Here is a 22,616-nt window from a genome sequence, read left to right as displayed (position 1 = left end):
GTTAATAGGTATGTTTCTTTCCAGGTGAACAAATAAATCGACTTTTGAAAAGGCGCTTTCATTTAGTTAAAAAAAAAGCACAACCGTTATGATTCACAGCGAAAGTCTTTATTCTGCAAGACATCAAATCTCGCCGGGATAATGGGGCGACTTTGTGGGTATTACAAGCACAAAAGAGAATAGTTTCGTTCCAAAACTTATAAAAACTGAATCTCAATTCACAATGAATACAATCCTTGATGGCTCAGTATTAAGCCCTACACGTGTAACCGTTTGGAAAACATGGTTTTCATCAAAAATAAATGTACAACTGTTACATATATTTATTAACCCACAATAAATTCTTAAGATCACGTTCATCGTATAAAACACTTTTGGATTGGGAATGAGAAACCTTATTTTCAATTTTCGTTTTGCCATTATTTAGGGTATTTTTGTGCCTTTTTGGTTTACAAACTAATGAAAATTTCCATATTCATGAGCAAATTTGTGATGTCATTTCAGGGCAGAAACCTTAATGTCTACAGCTATTTCTGCACCAAAAGTTGCCAGAATTTTGGATACTTTACTGTTGTCAATTTTCTTTTCTTTGGCAATTCGTTGTTTTTTTCGGTACATGGCAGTAAGCCAATGAGGAAACTTTCTCACAACTGATATTTTCAATGAACAAATATTTGGGTTCACAATTTGAACGGAAAATCCCTAAACTGAACAGAGTCTTCCTGAAATGACATCACAGCAACAGCGCCCTCAGCTGTCCGAAAAAGCATGGCCAGTTTTCGAATGTGAAAAGAAATGTGTTAATAAAATTAACGAAAGTGATTTTAAATACCTTCATACATTTATAGGAGTAGAAAACTGCAAAAATAATTTTCCGAAGAACAAGTCATTGCATGCAAGACCCCTTTAAAAGGCTTACTATGCTCTTTGGTTGTGAACTGAGAAATAATTAATTATCTGAATATCTTTTTTAGTATAAAGGTAGGTGATGAGGTTACAAATAAGACATTCGCCCGTGATTATTAAAAAAAACCGATAATCACATTGAATAGCCCAGTCACGGATCAACATTTTTCTTCATTACTTTTAGGATTGTTTTTGTTTTATGCAATGACGGCCATCTAACTTGTGGAAAAATAGCACTGTTACGAAGAAAAAAGGAGGGGAAAAAGATGTATTATCAGATAACGACTGAATAAGTCTAGTTCCACTTTCCTACCGCCGCGCATCGTTTTGGAATACACCTCGAGTCACCCGACCAATGGTTTCCTCCAAAGAGTATCCGAAAAGTCTGTAGTCCTCCAAATAGTAATCGCCAAGTTTTCGAAACAACTCGAGTGGTATCTTCTTGTAGTACTCCACAAGACTCTTGGCGGCATTCGAGTTGTGGTATTCAGGAAGCTGGACTAGGTGATCTATCCCAAGCCATCGAAGGACATACGGTCCTTCAACTGAAAGGTTTTCAAAATGACCGATGAAATCGTACTTGATTTGGCACGGATGAGAGACGATGTGCTGCGGGAACCAGTGGTCGTTGAATGCGGTCATCCGGATACCGCTACCTAAGTCCGTGACGTAGAGTATCAACTCCGGAAATGTGATGTTTAACCACCTGTGTTTATCTAGTTTTGATACTGTTACACCTCGGTATCGTTGGACAATGTCTACACCGAAAGCATTCTCCCAGTAGCGCTGCAACGGGGCGTGGTCGTACAGCGCCCCGCCGCGGAACTTGCTCATGTAGGCCGAGAGGATGCGGCTTAGTGGTTCCCGGACGAAGAGTACTTTGCGGTAGTTGGCCAGCCGGTACTGCCTCTCTACTGGCGAGTACTTCCCGAGGGAGACGTTCCCTGTACCGTTGAGCTTCCGGAGCTGACTCCAGAGTTCTTTCCAGGATTTGCAGGACACCTTTGGGATGAAGTTGAAGAGGATCTTGTGTGGGTCACTGACAAGCATGTGGCTGTACTCCACGGGTCGGGAGATGTTGAGACTTTGGCAAGCAGCCTGTAGGATCTCTTGTCTCCTTTCTTGTTCATTCCGGATGGCATCCTCTAGGCTTATGGTAGACGTGGGTGTTGATGAGGTGTTACTGACGGTTGATTCCATCCCATGGAGCTGCAGGTATGGATAAAAAAATATCGTCTCATTAGAGCCCTGGTTCAGATGATTGTATACATGTAACTGCAATTAACTGCACATATAGAGCCCTTGCATCGTGCGCCCTCAATAAGGGCAGTTTTTGTTATTTACATTATGTAACAATGAAATAACAAAGTGTCTGCTGAAGTATAACACAGAGGAATAAAGATCTGCCCCATATGTCACTTCACATGTAAGTGGTAAATCTGATATATCTTACACAAGTGTACAAGGTACAAAAGTATAAAATTGAACGTTTCAGTAGCACTTTAATTTGAGTATACAGGGTGGTGCAAAAAGAAGGAAACCCACTTTTGACAGCAATTTTTATACTACTTACTTAACTTATTTGAACTGTTTTTATAATGTAGTGAAGTATAGCTCTTCAACCATACGTGGTGAAAAAAAGTCTTTACAAAAAAAACCCCGCAGGAATATTGTTATTATGCTAATTGGAATACAAGTCACAAAAATCACTGTTGTCCACGTGTAAGTCCAGTGTAGTGTTTTTTTGTCTTCAAATCAAGCTCCGAATTAGCTCGGTCAAGCGGATGGAATACAGCCGTCCGTGGACAAATAGGTTTGGCACATGAGATTTTTAATCTACCATATTTCAGAGACAAAATAAGCATTTGCAATCATTTTTTCGTCACTTAAGTTTAAAGATCAATATTTTAATACCATTATTTTTGAAATATGCTCAACAAGTAGGTGCAAATTTCTGTCAAAAGTGGGTTCCCCTCTTTTTGCATCACCCTGTATATCATCTATCGTATGTGATTAAACAATAAAATAGTAAAAGAACGTACAACAAAGTTAACGTATTCCAGTGCTTTAGATAGTCACTTATGTGATTATGCATTGAATGATGAGAAAGCATATACATTATAAAAAGTAGTTGGTTAAAGGGACATTACGTCCTGGTTAGCGCCTATTGGGCTACAAAACGCGTTTAAAACGAAATTGGAACGAGCCTTTAAAAGTAGAACGTGAACTCTCACACAACCATCCTTTAAAAACTGGGCGTTTTTGGTGTTATTCTTGCGTGACACATGCGAGAACGAATTTCGGGGGTCAAGATTTTGACTCTCAAAAATCGAGCTAATGAGTGCTATAGTTGTGAATCCTGTCGCACAGGTAAGACATTAGGTTAGTTCTTCTTCAAGCAGACCTTTGAAATAGCATAAGTATAAACAATCCAAAATATAACATTTTGGGGGATTTCAGGCCGTATGCCCCTTTAAGCACGACGGGTTCCTTCAGTAAAAATAAATTTGAAAAACATTTGTTCACACCAAAGGCTTAATTGGTAGTTTAAAATGGTATGAGTTTTGGGGTCCAAAAATAGAGACAATATTGATAGAGTTTACTATTCTAGTTGTTACCATTCGTGTTTTGAAATTCGGTGCGAGAACAACTTTTTTTCAGGCCTCGGCGATACGAATGGCCCTTAATGATTGTTAATCAGTGCGCACTGATGAATTATATTTGTAATTTAGTCAGGTGACAACGGTAGCTCGTGTAAAGTCAGTCATCACAAGCACTGTCTGAGATGTATACACAAAACAAGAAAGGGGGAGGGGCTTACGAAAGAATCCGACACGCCCACTGGTTTACTTACGTTTTTTACGAACGGGTCTCTTTGGAGCTGAGCCAGCTTAGGAACGATGTTTTCGGCATCTAGCCCAAAATAATGAAAGTAAAATCAAATCATTATAGGAAAAACCCAACACAAACCACTAAACTTAACACTTATCGCAATGATTATTTTATTATTCACCACTTGGTGGCAGCAGACAAGTTAATATTCCAGTGACGTCATCGACATTCCGGCCGCGTCCTAATATCGTCCAGACTAATGTTTTATAATTCTTAGACAATTACACTTGCGTGTGTACCTGCTGACAGCGGACGTAGCCGTAGCTCCAGACGCCGTATCCAAAGATCCAAGACTTTGACATTTAGACATTAGTACCTTATCCTCACGCGTCGTGTATGTTCTTACTAGTCTGGTTATCAATCAAAACCATTCTGACTGTTCGGGTGAATCTATTTATAGATGTCAGATGACCGAAATGTCAGCTAGGAACCAGGCTATGTCCTCACGTACCGAGGCATGCACAATACTATATATTAGGTCATAATGGAGTGGACAATTAAAAGTTGAGCATTTCTGAACAGTAAAGTATGATTAATTTCATAGCCAAAACGCCGAGTCATATACATGTATAGCTGCATGGGCCAGGCATAATCTAACCAAATTGATTCCGTGGGTGCATGTGTTTCCTGAGAAAAACACAACACAGACACCAAAATTGTGTAGATTTCTGTTATTGAATTTACGTTTGCAATATACCCACCCGATTTAGAAAAGCTGTACTTGGTGGCGCCCTTCCATTTCTCCCGCATCATGCAAGTGACGAGGACGAAAGATGCGATCCCCAAAATACCGGCGAAAATACGCTGGCCGTTTAACCTCATCATACCTGCGGCAAAAGCAACACAAACGTTTTGCGTAAATAATGTATGACAATGATCATTTTTACACATGTACTCTTTGTTAAAATGTAGGGCTTTATTGCGCACAGTGAATTGTCTGTCAGGTAAAAGCAGTTTGACGTTGGCTCTTGGCTTAACTGGTAATATAGCCTTGACCAAGCCAGTCAAGCCCAGCTTTTTCCCCTGAAGTAACGGTCAGGCAGCCGTTTTACCCTACTTGTCACGGCACACGTACGCCGCGCGCAGCCCAATGGCTAGCTCCGCTTTATTTGCCTGTGCGATACGCCCCAGACACAAATCCGCACTGTACAATGTACACAAACGTACCATGCCGTGGGAGTCACGCCTCGACTGCGGCCGCGTACGTACGTACGGGCAAAGTGCGTGGCGTACGTGTGCCGTAACAAGTAGGGTACTACGGCTGCCGGACCGTTTGTTCAGGGAAAAAGCTGGGCTTGACAGACTTGGTCAAGGCTATGCTAATAATGCGTATTGGCAAGGCAAAGTACAGCTGCTGCGTCAAAAGTAAACAGACGGTCTAACCAACATTTCCCCGCAAATGTATAGGCTTTCCATTAACCAGCCCTTGGAAATATGGAAAATAAACAAAACCATATATTGACGACCTCCGAGCGATTGTGTAGGCTTTGCTTTCATAATCACATTCCCGTGTTAGTAATGAAAATGTGTTCCAAACCAAAACAAAATTGTAAAAAAATTTGTTTAGTACGGAATGATCCTCCAGCCATGATGCAGAAAAGGTGAATTTTATTCCATCGACAGGTACGACTGGATTTAAAACAATTTCAGAAAGAAAAATTCACTTTTGGTACAACCCACGGCGGCCGGGTAGCAGCGAGGCTGGGTAAAGCCCGGTTCATACTCTGCGCGAAAGCGAAAGCGAACGCGAATTTGTGACGTCGTGGCAGGTATTCGCGCTGCGAATACGTAAAAGTTGAACATATTTCAATTTCAGTAATTTTTTTCAGCTGATGAAATAGGCTTTCCAGTCATTATTTTTGGTGCTACACATTCTTTTTTGAATATGAAATATAATTTTTGGGGTTTGGGATCCGCTTTTTTGACTCAGCCTGTAGTTTGTTACTATAACATTGTACCATCGTGGAAAATGTATTGTACATGAGGCTATTTTCTTAGCCTGTTTGAAGTATGGCGGACACGATAGTATAGGGTCCTATTTGGAGTGGATAAACTCTTTGGTATGTACAAGTACCCACTTGAAATAGCGCCCTTCTATTGTCCGCCATACTCAAAATGGCTAATACATCGTCAGCGTTTTCACGAAAGGACGAATTTGTCCGCAGGGTGTTGAACAGTGGAAAATCGGGTTTTGAGTTGGTCCCGTTTTGAAATAAAGATTTCGCCTATTTTTGGAGCACATGTTGACTAATTTTTGACACAACTCCATAGAGATTTGTCTCGTCGTGAAAACTTAAACTGCTAAACGCGCGTTTTTTTGCCGGGCAAATTTGCCTATACCCATAATTGCGCAATATATTCGTCTTTTCGTGGAAACTTTTATCCCACAAACGCGTTGTTTTGCCCTTCGGGGGCCCAATATTGGTCTCTTTGTGAAAACTGAAAATACAATTCAGGTGAACGTTTCCCTACATTGTTGTCATGATTTTATTAATTTAAACTGATTTTGACCCAAACATTTCGTCAAAACGTTCGTTGCTGTTCAATTAGCCGATTTCGGCCGGAAAAAAATGTAAAAAATATGGATTTTTGGCCGAATTTTACTCTTCGTGAAAACGAAGTAACCTGTAACCTATGAGAGAGACAAAGGACTATTTAGCAAAAAACACTTTAACAACAGTGGAGACAGTGCTATCAGCGGCCCAGATCAATGCCAAGACGTGGCACATCCTAGCTTCATTAGAAATGCAAATCCTCTGGCCACCTTATCAATCTAGGAACTACAGGAACGAATACTCAACGTATACAGTGTGCACTCGTATGGGTCCACGTATCTGTTTGTTTATGGGTTACTCACATCATGGAGCTATAGCTCCATTCTCACATGAAAGCGGGGAATGCTAGTCCATAGACGACCAGTCCAAAGGAATAAGTCACATTTTCTTCCTCCATGGTCACAGTAAACGGACCCAAAAAATAAGTATGTAAGTGATCTTAAGAAGCTTAAGGTCAAGCTCAATACAGGAATACGGAATGCGGAATGCAGCTGCTCTGACCGTGGTTTAATAACACATGTATGATCATGTGTTCCTTCCTCCGACTCCATTCTATGATGTTTATACAACATATCACAAATATTTTTGAATTACCAAAACTTGAGTAGTTTCGGAGAAAAAGAATGCTTTTCATTGTGAAGGTTATAACTTAAGAAACTGGGTCTATGCAACTATGCAAGTCTCTCCATAATAACGTGGAATTGTGGTCATTAAAAAAAAGGACCGACAACCGAAAGTTTGTACAATTAAAAACAAGACGTGCAAACCTTCTGTTTCCGTGCTCTTAATAATCACGGTCATACGATTCTTTATAAAAACATAGCAAAAAACAAAGAATGAATAAAAGAATGTTTTAAGAACTTTTTGAACATGTATCGATGTGAATGACATAAGAATAATATAAAGGTTGATTTACGAATTGGGCAATGAAACTTACCACATGAACAGCCGAGGTGTTAGGTGGAAACTTTTACTCAGTCCTCTCTGTGTGGTGTCTGTCTGCTCTCTGTCCTATATGTGTTGCTGCGCAGCTGCGGGTATACCTCAATTTGGCTAGGCTACAGTAAACAATTGGGGTTTATTGACGCACGATTGACATAACTTCAGTAAACAGTCAGGGGGACCTACACCTATGGGAAACTGGCTTCAACTTGTTTTTTTTTACTTCCTTTTCAAGTTTGCCAGGGGACCTACACCTATGGGAAACTGGCTTCAACTTATTTTTTCACTGCCTTTCCAAGTTTGCCCAGGGGACCTACACCCATGGAAAACTGATTGCTTCAACCTATTTTTTCACTTCCTCCAAGTTTGCCATTTGCTTCAGGAACGTCTTTTGTGACGACGGTCCTCGTGGAGAGTGCCCACTATTTGACATTGTCGCGTGTACGCGTCGTATTGATCTTTTGTCCAGTTTATTGGTCTTTGTCCTTTGATTATTGGTTTGCCTTTTGTTGTTGTTGTGGTTTGCGTATTGATCTTTTTTGTTACTGTAATTTCATCTTTGCTTATTCCATTCGCTGATTAATGATATACTACGTTCGCTTCGTAATGTCCGCTGCCGCTAATAATTCTACAGGGGGTTTTGTGCACCAACCGCAAGCCTCATCATAAAGAATAAGTTAAGACAGAAGTACCGGACCAACTTTTACGAGAATGTGTTCGTAATGGTACGGTGGTCATCTCGTTTGCGGGCCTTCAAATTGAACTTTTCCAAATAGGAAGACACATTGGAAATATCCAATCAGTTTGGAAATTATACTTCATGAGTTTCTTCATAAATCAGCACCTTTTATTAACAATATTTTATTACTATAAACTGCCTTCACTAGTTCGACGCACTTTGTGTGTGGACGTGTGTGTGTGCATGGCGCGGTTGGACGATTTTCATGACGTCATCGAAGTGCCTAGCCATATATATTACTCAATATTCCGTTCGGCAAATCCATCTTTTCGAATCGGCGCATTCGTTTCATTCGGCATATCAGTCATTCCTCTGTGCACTCTTTTCAGTCTGCATATCCATAATTATTCCACTCGGCAAACTCACATGCCGAATAACACGGAATTTGCCGAATGGTACGTACGGTGAATGGGCCGAGTCGAATGATAGATTTGCCGAAGTGAATGATGGATTTCAAGGCAGCTTTGGCGTTTCATATCAGCTGCTGGACGTACGGTAGTGGCAGAAATTATTTTTGTATTTATTTACTTCGTGTTATTTTACAAGGGTAGCCCATCAGTTGTCAATGAAATTACTGTTCTCCTAGCTGGGGGCCCTGGATTACATAAAAACAAAATTAAATAGTGTACGGACGAATAGAAGGCCTATTGACCCCATAAAAAAACCCACTGCCAAGGTCAACAACATTATAGCTGAACTATATTTCTGGTAAAAACGACTTAGACAAACCAAAATGGAAATATTGTTGGGTAGTATTTGATGTAGGAGTCTCAACGTGTGTTTTTTAAACCTTGTCGGCTGATATCTATACAAGTGGTTTTTACTTCCGGTATATGACCCGACAGCATTTAATTAACAAAAACATTGAACAAATGTTTTTAATAGTTTTGACACACCACTTCACATATTACATGTCGCACCCTGCACTTGCCGCCAGGACAAAGTTGACAATTGTTTTTATGTAATGGCAATTTTCAAATTCCTAAGAAACCTCAATAAAATTGTGTACAGGATGTGTCGGAGGAGCTAGGTCTCATGTTAAATTCAGCCTATATGATTTTCGGCCAGTAAAAAAATCGCAAAATGTTTATAAACTTGTTAACGAAATTAATATGCTGAAAATTTAAGGATTTCCTTTAAATTAGGAAATGGTATACGTACCTCTTATTCGACAGTGAAACTGCTTTCGATCCAATATCGTAATCTAAGGATGAAACGTACCATTTCCTCATGACCAGTGAAAGTACGTAAGTGCCCAAGGCCAGACTGTGATTTTTATCTGGTGAGTCTAAAGTCAACAGTATATGTACTATTGTGCATCGATTGTCCATTGTCACTATGTTAGCATCTGTTGCGGCAGGTTTTGTTTGCTTTCGGGAACACGTGCATATAACCACCATGCAGTCTCATAATCCGCGTATCAAATAAAACAACCGGCCATTTGCAAACTCTTGACGTCACCTGACACGTTGAAGCCTAATAGTACGGCATCTATGTGATTTTGCATACTATTATGGCATTTGGCACACAGTCAGAGTATGTCATGAGAAAGATAACGTCTTCGCAGATTTGTCCTTTGAAAAAATAAAGGTAGAATAATAAGCAATGGCCATGGGCGTCGCCAGGATTTTTTTCTAGAGGGGGCAAAGCCAATTTCCCCTCAAATCCCTATACTTTCCAGCATGTTCCCGATTGATATTTGTTTCGAGGGTGGCCAGGGACATTTGCCGCCCAACCCATTAAATTTATCGCAACAATATGATTCGCGCCTTTTTTTAATCCTTTTTTTTGGGTTGCTTGTCTGGGGGGGGGGGGAGTGCCCCTCCCCCCTCTCGCGACGCCCATGGCAATGGCAGCCATGTTATAAAGCCCGCCGCACACGAGAGCTATCTGCTGAGCAAAAACTCAATTGTGGCCGTTTGCTGCAGCGACTGTAATGTTAGAGGACATTACAGCTGGTTGATTTAATTGGTGCCTTAAGCCGTCCCCAAGTGGTTGTCAATTTTGTGTTTGTTTTTGTGGTCAACTTTTAGTTTTAGTCCCACGATTTGATTTATGGTGATATATATGTGGCCTATTTTGGAGTAGTATAATAAATGTGTAAATGGCGCCACCAACTTCAAAATAGTCCGTAATTATGCGCACCGACATTCGCTAATGTGAATGCGTCAACCGTCAAAAGATGCAAAACACTTAATTTAAGAATGCTGCAAATGAGGTCTTGAAATGCACCAAAACAAAATAGAATTCCCCGAAACAAAAACGCGAGCGCTAGTAGCAAAATCTTGGGTGACTTAAACTTGAAATAGAATACCTTAACAATAAAAAGGAAACCAAAATTGTTGTTCAGATGTGCAAAAATAGGGCGGAATTGAACGGCTGAAAATGAAAATGATCAGCAATATTCGAAAACTGGTAGGGAAAACCTAAATTTTATAATTCATAATTCTCTCAAACGACAACATTCATAAAGCCTACGACCGAAATACCTGATTATCTTTTGGGATAAACATTGCATCTTATGCGTGCAAAAGCATAGCGGGGTACCAGCAAAATTAAAGAGGTCATCGTGTTCTGAAGTATAACATTTTTTTAGAAAACCTTTAGACGTGTTTAAGGTGTTCGAAATTTTTGTGCGAACGAAAGTTCCATCTCTTCGATTGCACGAAAAATTGCACATAATGCATTTGGTTACCACGTCCCCCATTGCCTTGTGTGCATTTAACTGCTGCTGTTATCCCGAAAAAAAATAGTCGAATCTTGCTGTGCACCAGACTATTTTGGAATACCTAACATGCTTATTACACGACCTTACAAATCTTAAAGAATCAAAAAATACTTATTAAAATGCGTCTTAAAAGTAGTTTTACGAAATATGAAAATGCGCCTAAAAAGTAGTTTTACGAAATATGAAAAATGCGCCTAAAAAGTATTTTTTACACTGAAAGTTTACCATCTGCTTAAAATGTAATTAGTTTAGAAAGTTAATTATTATATTGCTCACGGGCAACCAACTCGTCACTGCTTGCATTGACCAACCACATATTGGAGCTTTTGAATTTTCGCACTTTTTCATCGTGTCCATGGATACTGGCGGCGTGCATCACAACAGCAGAGTAGCTGGCGTTCTTCGCTAAGAACTCGTAAAACGGAGGCCCTGGTGGGAAAAGTTTAATGTCGAGTGGTTGGATGTTGACATGCACGGGTTTATCAGCTTGCAAGAGTCTGTTCATCTCGATCTGATCCATGATATTCTTCCCTTTCAGAGACCGAATCCACTCTTTAACAAACAGGAGTGTCACGTTGGTTGGCTTCATGTAAATAAAACCGGCGCAGTAATGTGCCCTTGATGTGCGAGTCGGATAAGGTGATCTCGGGTCCATCATAGACATATCGAAGTCTCCCTGGAAGTACGGAAATGGATCTCGGAACCAAAAGGTGTCAGAATCCGTGAAAAGAACCTCAATGCCTACTTCCAACAGACTCAAAAAATACCCCTGGCGTTTCTTCAGTAGGTCAAAATAGGTTCGGGCATTTTTGCGCTTCACTTCGCCAGTCTGCATGAGACCAGAGTTGGTCATCACTACATGCACCGTTGGGTCCCCTTCAGCTTTTTTGTGCAGATATTGGTATACTTTCTCATCCTCAGCGATGATAGTTGAATTGACACAGATTCCCACCTTACGGACACTCGCCAACATGTTCATGGTCATGTCTAGGAAGCCTAGGTTGGTTGTTGTCAACATTACCACACCGGGTCGCTGTAGGATGTCTTGAAGTGTGCAATTTGACAATTGTCCACGCTCAGTACTTGCAAACGGGACGCTAGTTGCCTTGCTGTATACATTGCCCGTAGCTTGGTTTATCATTGCAGTCTTAAGAATCACACATGAATTGCACTTGCGGGACCAATCTGAAAAAGAAGAGTTACAACATTTTAACTGAAAGTATTTCCAACATGTTTCGCTGAATAAACCCTCCACGAATTTCAAATAACGAAACACTTTAAAAATATTTTATGTACTGGTACATTGCATGTCATGTTCTCAAAAACGGGAATGTTGTCATCCGGTACAGTCCAAAGAAATAGAAGAAGGATCAGGACCCAAGTTTGAAATTCATTTCTATTTGTATCATAGGCCCTTCTTGCAAGAAAAAAAACCAAGAAGGGAAAGTACAGCATGCTGATGTAACCCACTTTCAAATTCTCACTCCTTTCAAGATCAAACAATAACATGTTAAAAAATGGGTCTATTTTTTGGCCTCGTTGTTGTTTTGCTCCCTCTGCAACCATCTTTCGTGGTCTATGCACAACATCCATTTGTTATTCACCACGTGAGTGGAGAATGGACATTTGTTAGCAATAAATTATGACTGTATTGATTAAAAAATTACAAAGCGCGCTCGCGGTCAAGGTCAAGTTCGCATTCGGTATGTCAACAGCCTATATTGCGCAAATGGGTCTATTTTTGGCCTCGTTGTTGTTTTGCTCTCCCCGCAAGCATCTCCCGTGGTCTATGCAACAATTATCTTTTATCTACCGCGTTGGGGAACAAAAGAAATTTTTAGCAATAAACTATGAAAGCGCGCTCACTCCCTAGACTAGGTCAAGTCCCGCATCACCTGTTCCTACGGAAACAGTTGCTACGACAACAGTCTATAATTGCGCAAATCTTTTATCTACCGCGTTGGAACAATGGACATTTTAACCAATACTTTATGCATTCATTAGTTAAAGGATTTAGTGGATTTATAGCGCGCTCGCTTCTGAGACAAGGCCAAGTGCGCATCCGATAATCACGTGTTGCTATGGCAACATGTGTCAAAAGTCTATATCGCGCAGGTGCACTGAACAATTCCTGGATTCATTTGACCCAACAATGGTGAAAACTGCAACTACCCAAAATCGGGTTGTCGCTTCTGTTGGGGTTAGAATTTCTGTTCATTTCAACCAAACTTGTGGTCATACTTGTGCATCATCACTTATTAATGTCAAAAATGTAACATAATTGCAGGTGACGATGCTCAAGCTTGGAATAAACATCTAGGAGGTTGGGATTGCTCAGGAAATATCGATCGCACAGTGCTTGCATGCACAAGAGCACGTGAAATTCAATAAAAATCGCTTTGTACGGGCACTGTGCAGTCTATGGGGACAATTGTTGCGTTTGGTTGCGTCGAGCCATTTCTCCTCGTGTATCTTTTATATTGCGACTATTCAAACTGCACCGTTTTTCATAAAGCGTTGTCAATCTTGAACAATCTACAGTCTTTGGTAAAACAAACGGGTTATCAAGATGTAGCTGATAAAATTCCCCAAAGATGTATAATTATGACGTCCCCATAAGACGATCAGATTCAAGATTATGACCCATCTAATGAGTGTGGACTTTCTTTTTTGAGGGTGTTTATTACGTGGTGTTTATGAACATGATTGTTGGTTTGGTTCACGAGTCATACATGAAAGAAATAGCACAGTTATGAAGAAAAATTGTCTATGATTGAATACCTGATGATGTCACAATAATGTCACAATAATTTGGTACTCATCTGTATCAAGATTGATGTCCAATCAACATTTCATTTTGAAGAAACGTTGCGGAGAATATTTGTCCGGAAACCGAAAGAAAACTCCGTTCTAAGCCAGTTACTTGGTATAAACTTGACATTAAATAAAAATAGATCATCAATCAAAACTCACAAAAATACTCAAAGTTCCCCAAAATGTAAAAAAAAATAATACCAGCAAATCTATGCGTGTAACAGCCTCCTAATTATATATTACATTACGAGTAAATTTTAGTTTTTTGGTATTAATTACCGGTAGATCTTTTATTACATTAGCGGTCGCTTCATTTATTACATTACGGGTAGAAATTATTACATTAACTGTCGATATAACATAACGGGTCGATTTTTATCACATTATGGGTCGGACTTACATTACTGGTCGTAACACAAACCTCCGCCTGACTTTGTGCCCGCTTTCTGAACGCCGACTTTTTTTTGTTGGAAATCTTGGAACTGAAAAGAATGTTGGTCTTTGGAGAATATTGGTATTCAGTGCATTTTTAGTTTAAAACGAAAGGTTGACGGTCTTTTATGTTAATTTGTAATGCATGTTTGTCTTACACGACATTTTGGTATTGTATAATATGTTGATTGGGGGGGGGATGGGCGATTGACGGTGATCATTGGCTTTGAATTTGTATCTCTCGTTGGCATTCCAGTGGTGGTCGTTGGCATCATCGTAGCTAGTTGCTAGAAAATACTAGTGCTGCACTTTTCTAACTTTCTACGGTAATACACTATTGTTGTTTATACTCATGAAAATGTACTCGTACTCTTCTGTGTAATTATGAAAAAAATGCCTTGCATTCGAACTCTACTCGAACTCACGCCAAAATGTTCTACACGTATGCGAACTCGGTACAGAATTCGACTGCACACTTGAACATTTCTTGGCATTCAAATTCCAAGATTATAACTGAAAATGTAAAACATTCGTCTTCGAAATTTACACAAACTGATTTCCTTATCTTTAAATGAAGATATATGTACACCTACATTTGGAAGGGGAGGGGGGGGGGGGAAATATCTGTTTTTTTTTCAACCGTTATTAGAAATAGTTAATATTCGTCGTGACGGTTTGCATATATCAATAGTCTTGTTGCGTCTGATTTAGTTTAAAGGATTGAAACAAAATATTATAGTACAAAATAAAAACAAATAAAACAAAGACAATACTTACGAAAGATCAATACGAGTACAGCCAACGACTGAAGAAAGAACATGACTTTTAGTGCACGGGCAACGTCCATGTTGAGCTATTATGGTGCTGTAGTGCTGAGCAACAAATAAGAAAGTACCAGTGCTTTTATATATAAAAAAGTGCCTTTGCTTTTATGAATAAGAAAGTGATGTGCTTTTATTATGTACTGTAGGCCTACTCAAAGAAAACGTTATAAGTGTATATGTTGTGTTGTGTGCTAATCATTGTATAGTCAAGGGTAATAGGTAGTAATTTATGGTTTTCGTTTTTTTCCTCATTTTTCCAAAAACAAAATTAGGGTAGGGGCTGTAAAATAGAGTATGTATAACTGGAAGCAGAAGTTTTATTTGTTTTGGCCTAATTGTCCTTTAGATGTAACGTTATTATCTTAATTTGCTTACTCCCACAGAGCAATCTATTTCCGTAAATGTTTCAAACACGCTCAATAATCGGATGTTTACGTACACCTCTGGTCCTCGTGAAGGAAATATACAATTGATATGAGACTCAAAAGAGACATATTTTACAAAAATTAGATCTTAGTTTACACTTATTAAAGAAAATAATAACCTACTGAGTGTACTGAATCCAAACTTCTCTGCTAAAACTAAATGGATTACATTTCACTTCAGTTGGTAAATTTCATATAAGGCATTTAAACCCCGAAAATTAACACTACACGCAAATTCTAAATGCAGACCTCTATCTACACACAATTTTATTTGTAGGCATAAAGGCTGGAGTATGGTTCAAATTCATCAGAGGGAATTTACGACGGGGTAATTAAAATCAATAGGTTATGCCCTTGACGATGGGTAGTACTGTAATGTCTGCACTGAGTATAAACAGCACGTCCCAAAATACCCGCAACATTGAAGAAATGGTTAAGAATAATGGCGGTACTTGTTTCCGCACCATCGCTAGAGCCCCGCAAAACATGTTGCAGGTATGTTGGGACGAGCTTGACAGTGTTTATATGTCGGTGAAGGGCAAAACATATTTAAAAAAAGTGCACTTGTGGAGAGAAAATGGGACTTTTTACACATATGAAGGGGGGGGGGGTAAGCGCTGGTGAAAAGAGGCATTTGAATGGAAAAGGCAGGGGGGAGGCCGCTGGCTACGCCTATGTATTGATTTTTGGAGGTTCAATATATATATATATATATATATATCCAATGAAATCGTCTTCTTTCACAATTCACAGTGCTCGATACATCTCTGTAGAGCTATAAACATGCAATAAATTCAGAATATTAGTTAAACAAAACATATGCCAAAGTTTGTTTAACTAATTTTCTGAATTTATTGCATATATATATATATATATATATATATATATATATATATATATATATATATATATATATATATATATATATATATATATATATATATATATATATATATATATATATATATATATATATATATATATATAACTTTGTGTATTATGATACATCAATTCCTTCTCAGATCTATCCAATATTCATTATAACAGGTGCATTTCTAAAAAAAAAACACCCAGCATACATGTGCAAATGTTCCATTATCGATAAGAAACATTCGTAACTTACCACGCGGCGTCCCCCGACCAGGCAGTGCCAACCGAAGAACGTGCTAGCAAGCAGGGGCAATACTATAATGTCTTCTAGTGCTAACGGAGTAGGCCTAATGTACAGTTTCAGAACGGAATTGCAATGGTGATGTTGACTCATGGGAGCTCAGAATCATCTAAGTGGGCGACAGCAGCGCAAGAATAACAAATCGACTATACATCTGGATGTCTGGAGCATCGAAGAGGGCGCTTTGCAGAGCATATCTGCATGAAATTATTCAAGAAGGAAGTATGCATACTAAGTAATGTACAATACAGAGTCCTCTACATGGCATCACTGCATATTTGTAGTTCCAGACAGAGATCGTATAAAGGCTTTTTTTTCGAGAGGGGGCACAGCACATCCCCCCCCCCAAAAAAAATTCCCTGTACTTTTCCAGAATATTCTTATTTATCTTTTTCTCGAGGGTGGGCACGGGGACATTTGCCCACCCCACCCATTAAATTAACAGCAATATGACTTCGGACATCTCTTCCTCTTCTCACATTATGAACTATTACTCGACGAAATATTGAGTTAATACATTTAGTATTTCTTGAGATGTTGCCCGAACCGTGAGTGTCTTCTTTTTACTCAACACCAGTGAGGCATCCGTGTTGACGCTCTGCAGGCAGTAGTGGCCGCTGTGTGTGTGGCGCGCCCTCTATTGAAAAAAAAAACATGTATAATATTTAACCGCTTGGTACATTTGTCTCCGTGCGAGAATAAAAACAGGAAAGTGTAAAAGTGATTGGGTAAATGCTCTTGAAAAAAAATAAACAAAGGAACTTTTTTGCAATTTCTTGGATTATTGCCCTTAAACGAGTGTGACTTGTTATGCCATTAAGGATGATTTCATTTGGATGTTATTTTTTACATTCAAAACACTAAATTGTTTTGATCTCATTTTCTTTCTTGTTGGACGAATTCCCATGAAAATATACTCCTAAATGTGAAGCATCATGAAGAATTATTGGACGGAATTTCAATTAAATTCAATAAGTAAATCGTGACTTATCACCCGAACCGTAGAGTATTTTTGTCATTTACGAACATTAAAGTTGTTTCGGCTACATTGTTTTTGTTGTTTGACAAGTTCTTGTGAAATTATACTGGCGATCGTGACACATTATGAACTATTACTCGACGAAATATTGAGTTAATACATTTCGTATTTCTTGAGATATTGCCCGAACCATGAGTGTCTTCCTTTTACTCAATACCAGTGATGCATGTTGACGCTGTTGTTACGGTGCAACCGACAACTATATAATTGTTTTCACCGACATGTGTTTACTGCGTTCCGCTCATTATTGTTTTATTTTGTATATACCTGTGCACCCCGCAATAAATGAAATCGTCCGAAAGTTTTTAACCAATAACGTGTCAGTCAGTCCCGCGTAGACTTCACTCAGCCACTTAGAGCTAAAGCGTTCTTGGAGTGTTAAAAATAGCCCTTCTATCTTACGCAACAGCATTTGTACAAGGTCATGGTAATTGTCAGAGAACGCCCACCCTAATTGTTGAACAAATCACGTCAGTCAGTATAAGAATAGATCGTTTTGTCCTTTTCGGAAACGCCGTTTAGGGCCTTTTGTGTGTGGTATGTTGGAGTTTGTTTTGTTGTGAGAGAGATAGAGATTTAGAGAGGCAGAAGACATTTTGACTTGTTCGAGAAAAGACAGAGTTTTGGAGAGCGGTCGTGTGCTTGAGAGACCGGTTATAACTTCCCTTGCATCAGAGATATGAGAACAGCAGATCATAGCCTTTGTGGATCCGTTTGATCCCTATTGGAAGAGAGACGGAAATTCAGTTCCGTATCTAGAATTGGGCAAATTCAAGCCGAATTCCAGTCGTAAAACTGTCCCGGTCATCTGTGACATTTCATGGCATCAGTTCGCCTCCCCAAGAAAGCTGCACAGCAAATTACCGTAAGTGTATTAATTTTGTGATTTTCCTGCCTATTAAATTGAAGTTCAAGTATGTCATGATCTGACTTACAGCCTTAAAGATTGGTGATCAGAATTATTAAGTTCATCATGAAATAACGATTCTGATTGAACAATTTCGAGGAGACTGGAGTTATCTATTTCAGTGAGAATTTTGATAATATGCAATTGTGAAAATCGAGTTTGACGATATAATATAAACTAGATCATAACCTATGTATGTTTGAGAACTAGGAAGGTTTTGGATTTATATTCATTATAGATGGCCTTTTTGGTTGAGATTATTCCCCTGTCGACTATAACACCGACTGGAGTAGGAGTCTACCACTGAGGTGCTGTAGACGTAGAGTATTTACTGAGGCGTAGCCGGCCGAGTCCTGTGAGTTGTGCCCACCACGGTCTTGCGAGCCCTCACACGCCGGGAACTCCAACGCTTTAAAGTTTGTAGAAACTGGTAAAAGGGAAGTGCCCGATCTGTACATAATTGAGAGAAGTCTGGTAACGGAGTTACATTTGGAAACAAATTGATAGTGTCTGATTGACTGAACAGTGTTTTCAATTGATTGAACGTACTTTTTATGACCCTTGTCATCGATTGATGTAATAATTTGGAAGACATTTAACTGATTAATTGAGCATGAGTGTTTTTTTATGATCTTGTCATTGATTGATTTAATAAGTTGGAAGTAATTCACCCGATCTGAAGTTGATTGGGAATCTTCTACCAAGATCAAGAGTGTGATTTTAATTGAAGAATTTTATTATAAGATTTTGTTATAGTGCTCAGAACTTTGAGAGTTGTTAATATAATTAGAGATATCAGAGGTTTGTTCTTTCTTGTCATTTTTTTTTGTCCGTTGGTGTGTCCTGAAGGATCCGGGGTGACCATTCCCATTTTTTTGGAATTAGCCAAATTTTAGAGTGGTGACAGCTGTGCAGGCAGCAGTGACATCAACTGTGCATGTGGAGCGCCCTCTATTGAAACAAATTATGGACGTGTATAGTATTTAACCGCTTGATACATTTGTCACCGTGCGAGCAAGAAAAATAAGTGTAAAACTGATTGGGTTTTTGTCAATTTTTGGCCAATTTTGACTAAAAATGTAATTGCTTGAAAGTTAAGTTGCTAGAATGATGCTGTAAGGGCCCTAGAACACATTTCAAATCGATTTCTGGACAAATGTGCTATTCAAGGGGAAATCCCGTCGAAAATTTAAGGTAAAATCACTCCAAAAATTAACTTTTTTCTATAAAAATAGATGATTTTTGACCAAATCTTCGAAATTATGCGTTTTAGAGTATTGATCGATGATCCTCTTGCATCCAGATGAATTTCTGCCTCGTTTTGAGAAAAGTCAATTTTTGGCCAATTTTGACTAAAAATGTAAGGCTAACCCCTTACATTTTTTTTCAATTTTGGCCAAAAAATGAAATTGAGTAAAAGTTGCTAGAATGATACTGTAAGGGCCCTAGAACACATTTCAAATCGATTTCTGGACAAATGTGCTATTCAAGGGGAAATTCCGTCGAAAATTTAAGGTAAAATCACTCCAAAAATTAACTTTTTTCTATAAAAATAGATGATTTTTGACCAAATCTTCGAAATTATGCGTTTTAGAGTATTGATCGATGATCCTCTTGCATCCAGATGAATTTCTGCCTCGTTTTGAGAAAAGTCAATTTTTGGCCAATTTTGACTAAAAATGTAAGGCTAACCCCTTACATTTTTTTTCAATTTTGGCCAAAAAATGAAATTGAGTAAAAGTTGCTAGAATGATACTGTAAGGGCCCTAGAACACATTTCAAATCGATTTCTGGACAAATGTGCTATTCAAGGGGAAATTCCGTCGAAAATTTAAGGTAAAATCACTCAAAAGTTTAACTTTTTTTCTATTAAAATAGATGATTTTTGCCCAAATCTTCGAAATTATGCGTTTTAGAGTATTGATCGATGATCCTCTTGCATCCAGATGAATTTCTGCCTCGTTTTGAGAAAAGTCAATTTTTGGCCAATTTTGACTAAAAATGTAAGGCTAACCCCTTGTATTTTTTTTCAAATTTGACCAAAAAATGAAATTGCTTGAAAGTTGCTAGAAAGATGCTGTAAGGGCCCTAGAACACATTTCAAATCGATTTCTGGACAAATGTGCTATTCAAGGGGAAATTCCGTCGAAAATTTAAGGTAAAATCACGCAAAAGTTTAACTTTTTTTCTATTAAAATAGATGATTTTTGCCCAAATCTTCGAAATTATGCGTTTCAGAGTATTGATCGATGATCCTCTTGCATCCCGATGAATTTCTGCCTTGTTTTGAGAAAAGTCAATTTTTGGCCAATATTGACTAAAAATGTAAGGCTAACCCCTTATATTTTTTTCAATTTTGGCCAAAAAATGAAATTGCCTGAAAGTTGCTAGAAAGATGCTGTAAGGGCCCTAGAACACATTTCAAATCGATTTCTGGACAAATGTGCTATTCAAGGGGAAATTCCGACGAAAATTTAAGGTAAAATCACTCAAAAGTTTAACTTTTTTCTATAAAAACAGATGATTTTTGCCCAAATCTTCGAAATTATGCGTTTTAGAGTATTGATCGATGATCCTCTTGCATCCAGATGAATATCTGCCTGGTTTTGAGAAAAGTCAATTTTTGGCCAATTTTGACTAAAAATGTAAGGCTAACCCCTTGTATTTTTTTTCAAATTTGACCAAAAAATGAAATTGCTTGAAAGTTGATAGAAAGATGCTGTAAGGGCCCTAGAACACATTTCAAATCGATTTCTGGACAAATGTGCTATTGAAGGGGAAATTCCGTCGAAAATTTAAGGTAAAATCACTCCAAACATTAACTTTTTTTCTATAAAAACAGATGATTTTTGCCCAAATCTTCGAAATTATGCGTTTTAGAGTATTGATTGATGATCCTCTTGCATCCAGATGAATTTCTGCCTTGTTTTGAGAAAAGTCAATTTTTGGCCAATTTTGACTAAAAATGTAAGGCTAACCCCTTATATTTTTTTCAATTTTGGCCAAAAAATTAAATTGAGCAAAAGTTGCTACAATGATACTGTAAGGGCCCTAGAACACATTTCAAATCGATTTCTGGACAAATGTGCTATTCAAGGGGAAATTCCGTCGAAAATTTAAGGTCAAATCACTTCAAACATTAACTTTTTTTCTATAAAAATAGATGATTTTTGACCAAATGTTCCAAATTATGCGTTTTTGAGTATTGATCGATGATCCTCTTGCATCCAGATGAATTTCTGCCTTGTTTTGAGAAAAGTCAATTTTTGGCCAATTTTGACTAAAAATGTAAGGCTAACCCCTTATATTTTTTTCAATTTTGGCCAAATATGAAATTGCTTGAAAGTTGCTAGAAAGATGCTGTAAGGGCCCTAGAACACATTTCAAATCGATTTGAAATTCCGTCGAAAATTTAAGGTAAAATCACTCAAAAGTTTAACTTCTTTCTATAAAAACATATGATTTTTGCTCAAATCTTCGAAATTATGCGTTTTAGAGTATTGATCGATGATCCTCTTGCATCCAGATGAATTTCTGCCTGGTTTTGAGAAAAGTCAATTTTTGGCCAATTTTGACTAAAAATGTAAGGCTAACCCCTTATATTATTTTCAATTTTGGCCAAAAAATGAAATTGCTTGAAAGTTGCTAGAAAGATGCTGTAAGGGACCTAGAACACATTTCAAATCGATTTCTGGACAAATGTGCTATTCAAGGGGAAATTCCGTCGAAAATTTAAGGCAAAATCACTCAAAAGTTTAACTTTTTTCTATAAAAATAGATGATTTTTGCCCAAATCTTCGAAATTATGCGTTTTAGAGTATTGATCGATGATCCTCTTGCATCCAGATGAATTTCTGCCTTGTTTTGAGAAAAGTCAATTTTTGGCCAATTTTGACTAAAAATGTAAGGCTAACCCCTTATATTTTTTTCAATTTTGGCCAAAAAATGAAATTGCCTTAAAGTTGCTAGAAAGATGCTGTAAGGGCCCTAGAACACATTTCAAATCGATTTCTGGACAAATGTGCTATTCAAGGGGAAATTCCGTCGAAAATTTAAGGTAAAATCACTCAAAAGTTTAACTTTTTTTCTATTAAAATAGATGATTTTTGCCCAAATCTTCGAAATTATGCGTTTTAGAGTATTGATCGATGATCCTCTTGCATCCAGATGAATTTCTGCCTTGTTTTGAGAAAAGTCAATTTTTGGCCAATTTTGACTAAAAATGTAAGGCTAACCCCTTAT

General features: G+C 38.2%; 2 protein-coding genes across 3 annotated transcripts; both read right to left on the bottom strand.

The window, feature by feature from the left end:
- Positions 1–89: 89 nt before the first annotated feature.
- On the bottom strand, positions 90–9,309 carry LOC119719532 (carbohydrate sulfotransferase 14-like). Of its 2 annotated transcripts, XM_038188990.1 has the most exons (5): positions 9,196–9,309; positions 7,291–7,411; positions 4,500–4,625; positions 3,761–3,819; positions 90–2,115 (listed from the first exon to the last, which is right to left on the bottom strand). In XM_038188990.1, the coding sequence occupies exons 3-5, from the start codon at positions 4,621–4,623 to the stop codon at positions 1,216–1,218; spliced, it is 1,083 nt and encodes a 360-aa protein (XP_038044918.1). In that variant the 5' UTR covers positions 4,624–4,625; positions 7,291–7,411; positions 9,196–9,309; the 3' UTR covers positions 90–1,215. The 2 variants fall into 2 exon arrangements, with proteins under 2 accessions (XP_038044918.1, XP_038044919.1); XM_038188991.1 differs by lacking the exon at positions 4,500–4,625.
- Positions 9,310–10,447: 1,138 nt separating this feature from the next.
- LOC119719133 (UDP-D-xylose:L-fucose alpha-1,3-D-xylosyltransferase MGP4-like) lies at positions 10,448–16,703 on the bottom strand. Its single transcript, XM_038188455.1, has 3 exons — positions 16,381–16,703; positions 14,786–14,880; positions 10,448–11,947 (listed from the first exon to the last, which is right to left on the bottom strand). Exons 2-3 carry the CDS (start codon positions 14,853–14,855, stop codon positions 11,019–11,021), a joined length of 999 nt encoding a protein of 332 aa, XP_038044383.1. The 5' UTR covers positions 14,856–14,880; positions 16,381–16,703; the 3' UTR covers positions 10,448–11,018.
- Positions 16,704–22,616: the final 5,913 nt, after the last annotated feature.

Source organism: Patiria miniata, unplaced genomic scaffold (assembly GCF_015706575.1).
Source record: "Patiria miniata isolate m_02_andy unplaced genomic scaffold, ASM1570657v1 HiC_scaffold_8, whole genome shotgun sequence".
Taxonomy (NCBI): domain Eukaryota; kingdom Metazoa; phylum Echinodermata; class Asteroidea; order Valvatida; family Asterinidae; genus Patiria; species Patiria miniata.
Note: the sequence above shows the minus strand (reverse complement) of the source record. Positions and strands in the feature narration are given on the sequence as shown.

Bases quoted from the DNA above. Each gene is read 5' to 3' on its own strand.
- LOC119719532 (XM_038188990.1), bottom strand. From the start codon at position 4,623: ATGATGAGGTTAAACGGCCAGCGTATTTTCGCCGGTATTTTGGGGATC. The intron at 3,820-4,499 runs GTGGGTATATTG...ATTTTGGGCTAG, and splicing joins GTACAGCTTTTCTAAATCGG to ATGCCGAAAACATCGTTCCT. The intron at 2,116-3,760 runs GTAAGTAAACCA...CCATACCTGCAG, and splicing joins GAGACCCGTTCGTAAAAAAC to CTCCATGGGATGGAATCAAC.
- LOC119719133 (XM_038188455.1), bottom strand. From the start codon at position 14,855: ATGGACGTTGCCCGTGCACTAAAAGTCATGTTCTTTCTTCAGTCGTTG. The intron at 11,948-14,785 runs GTAAGTATTGTC...CTTCTTTTTCAG, and splicing joins TGTACTCGTATTGATCTTTC to ATTGGTCCCGCAAGTGCAAT.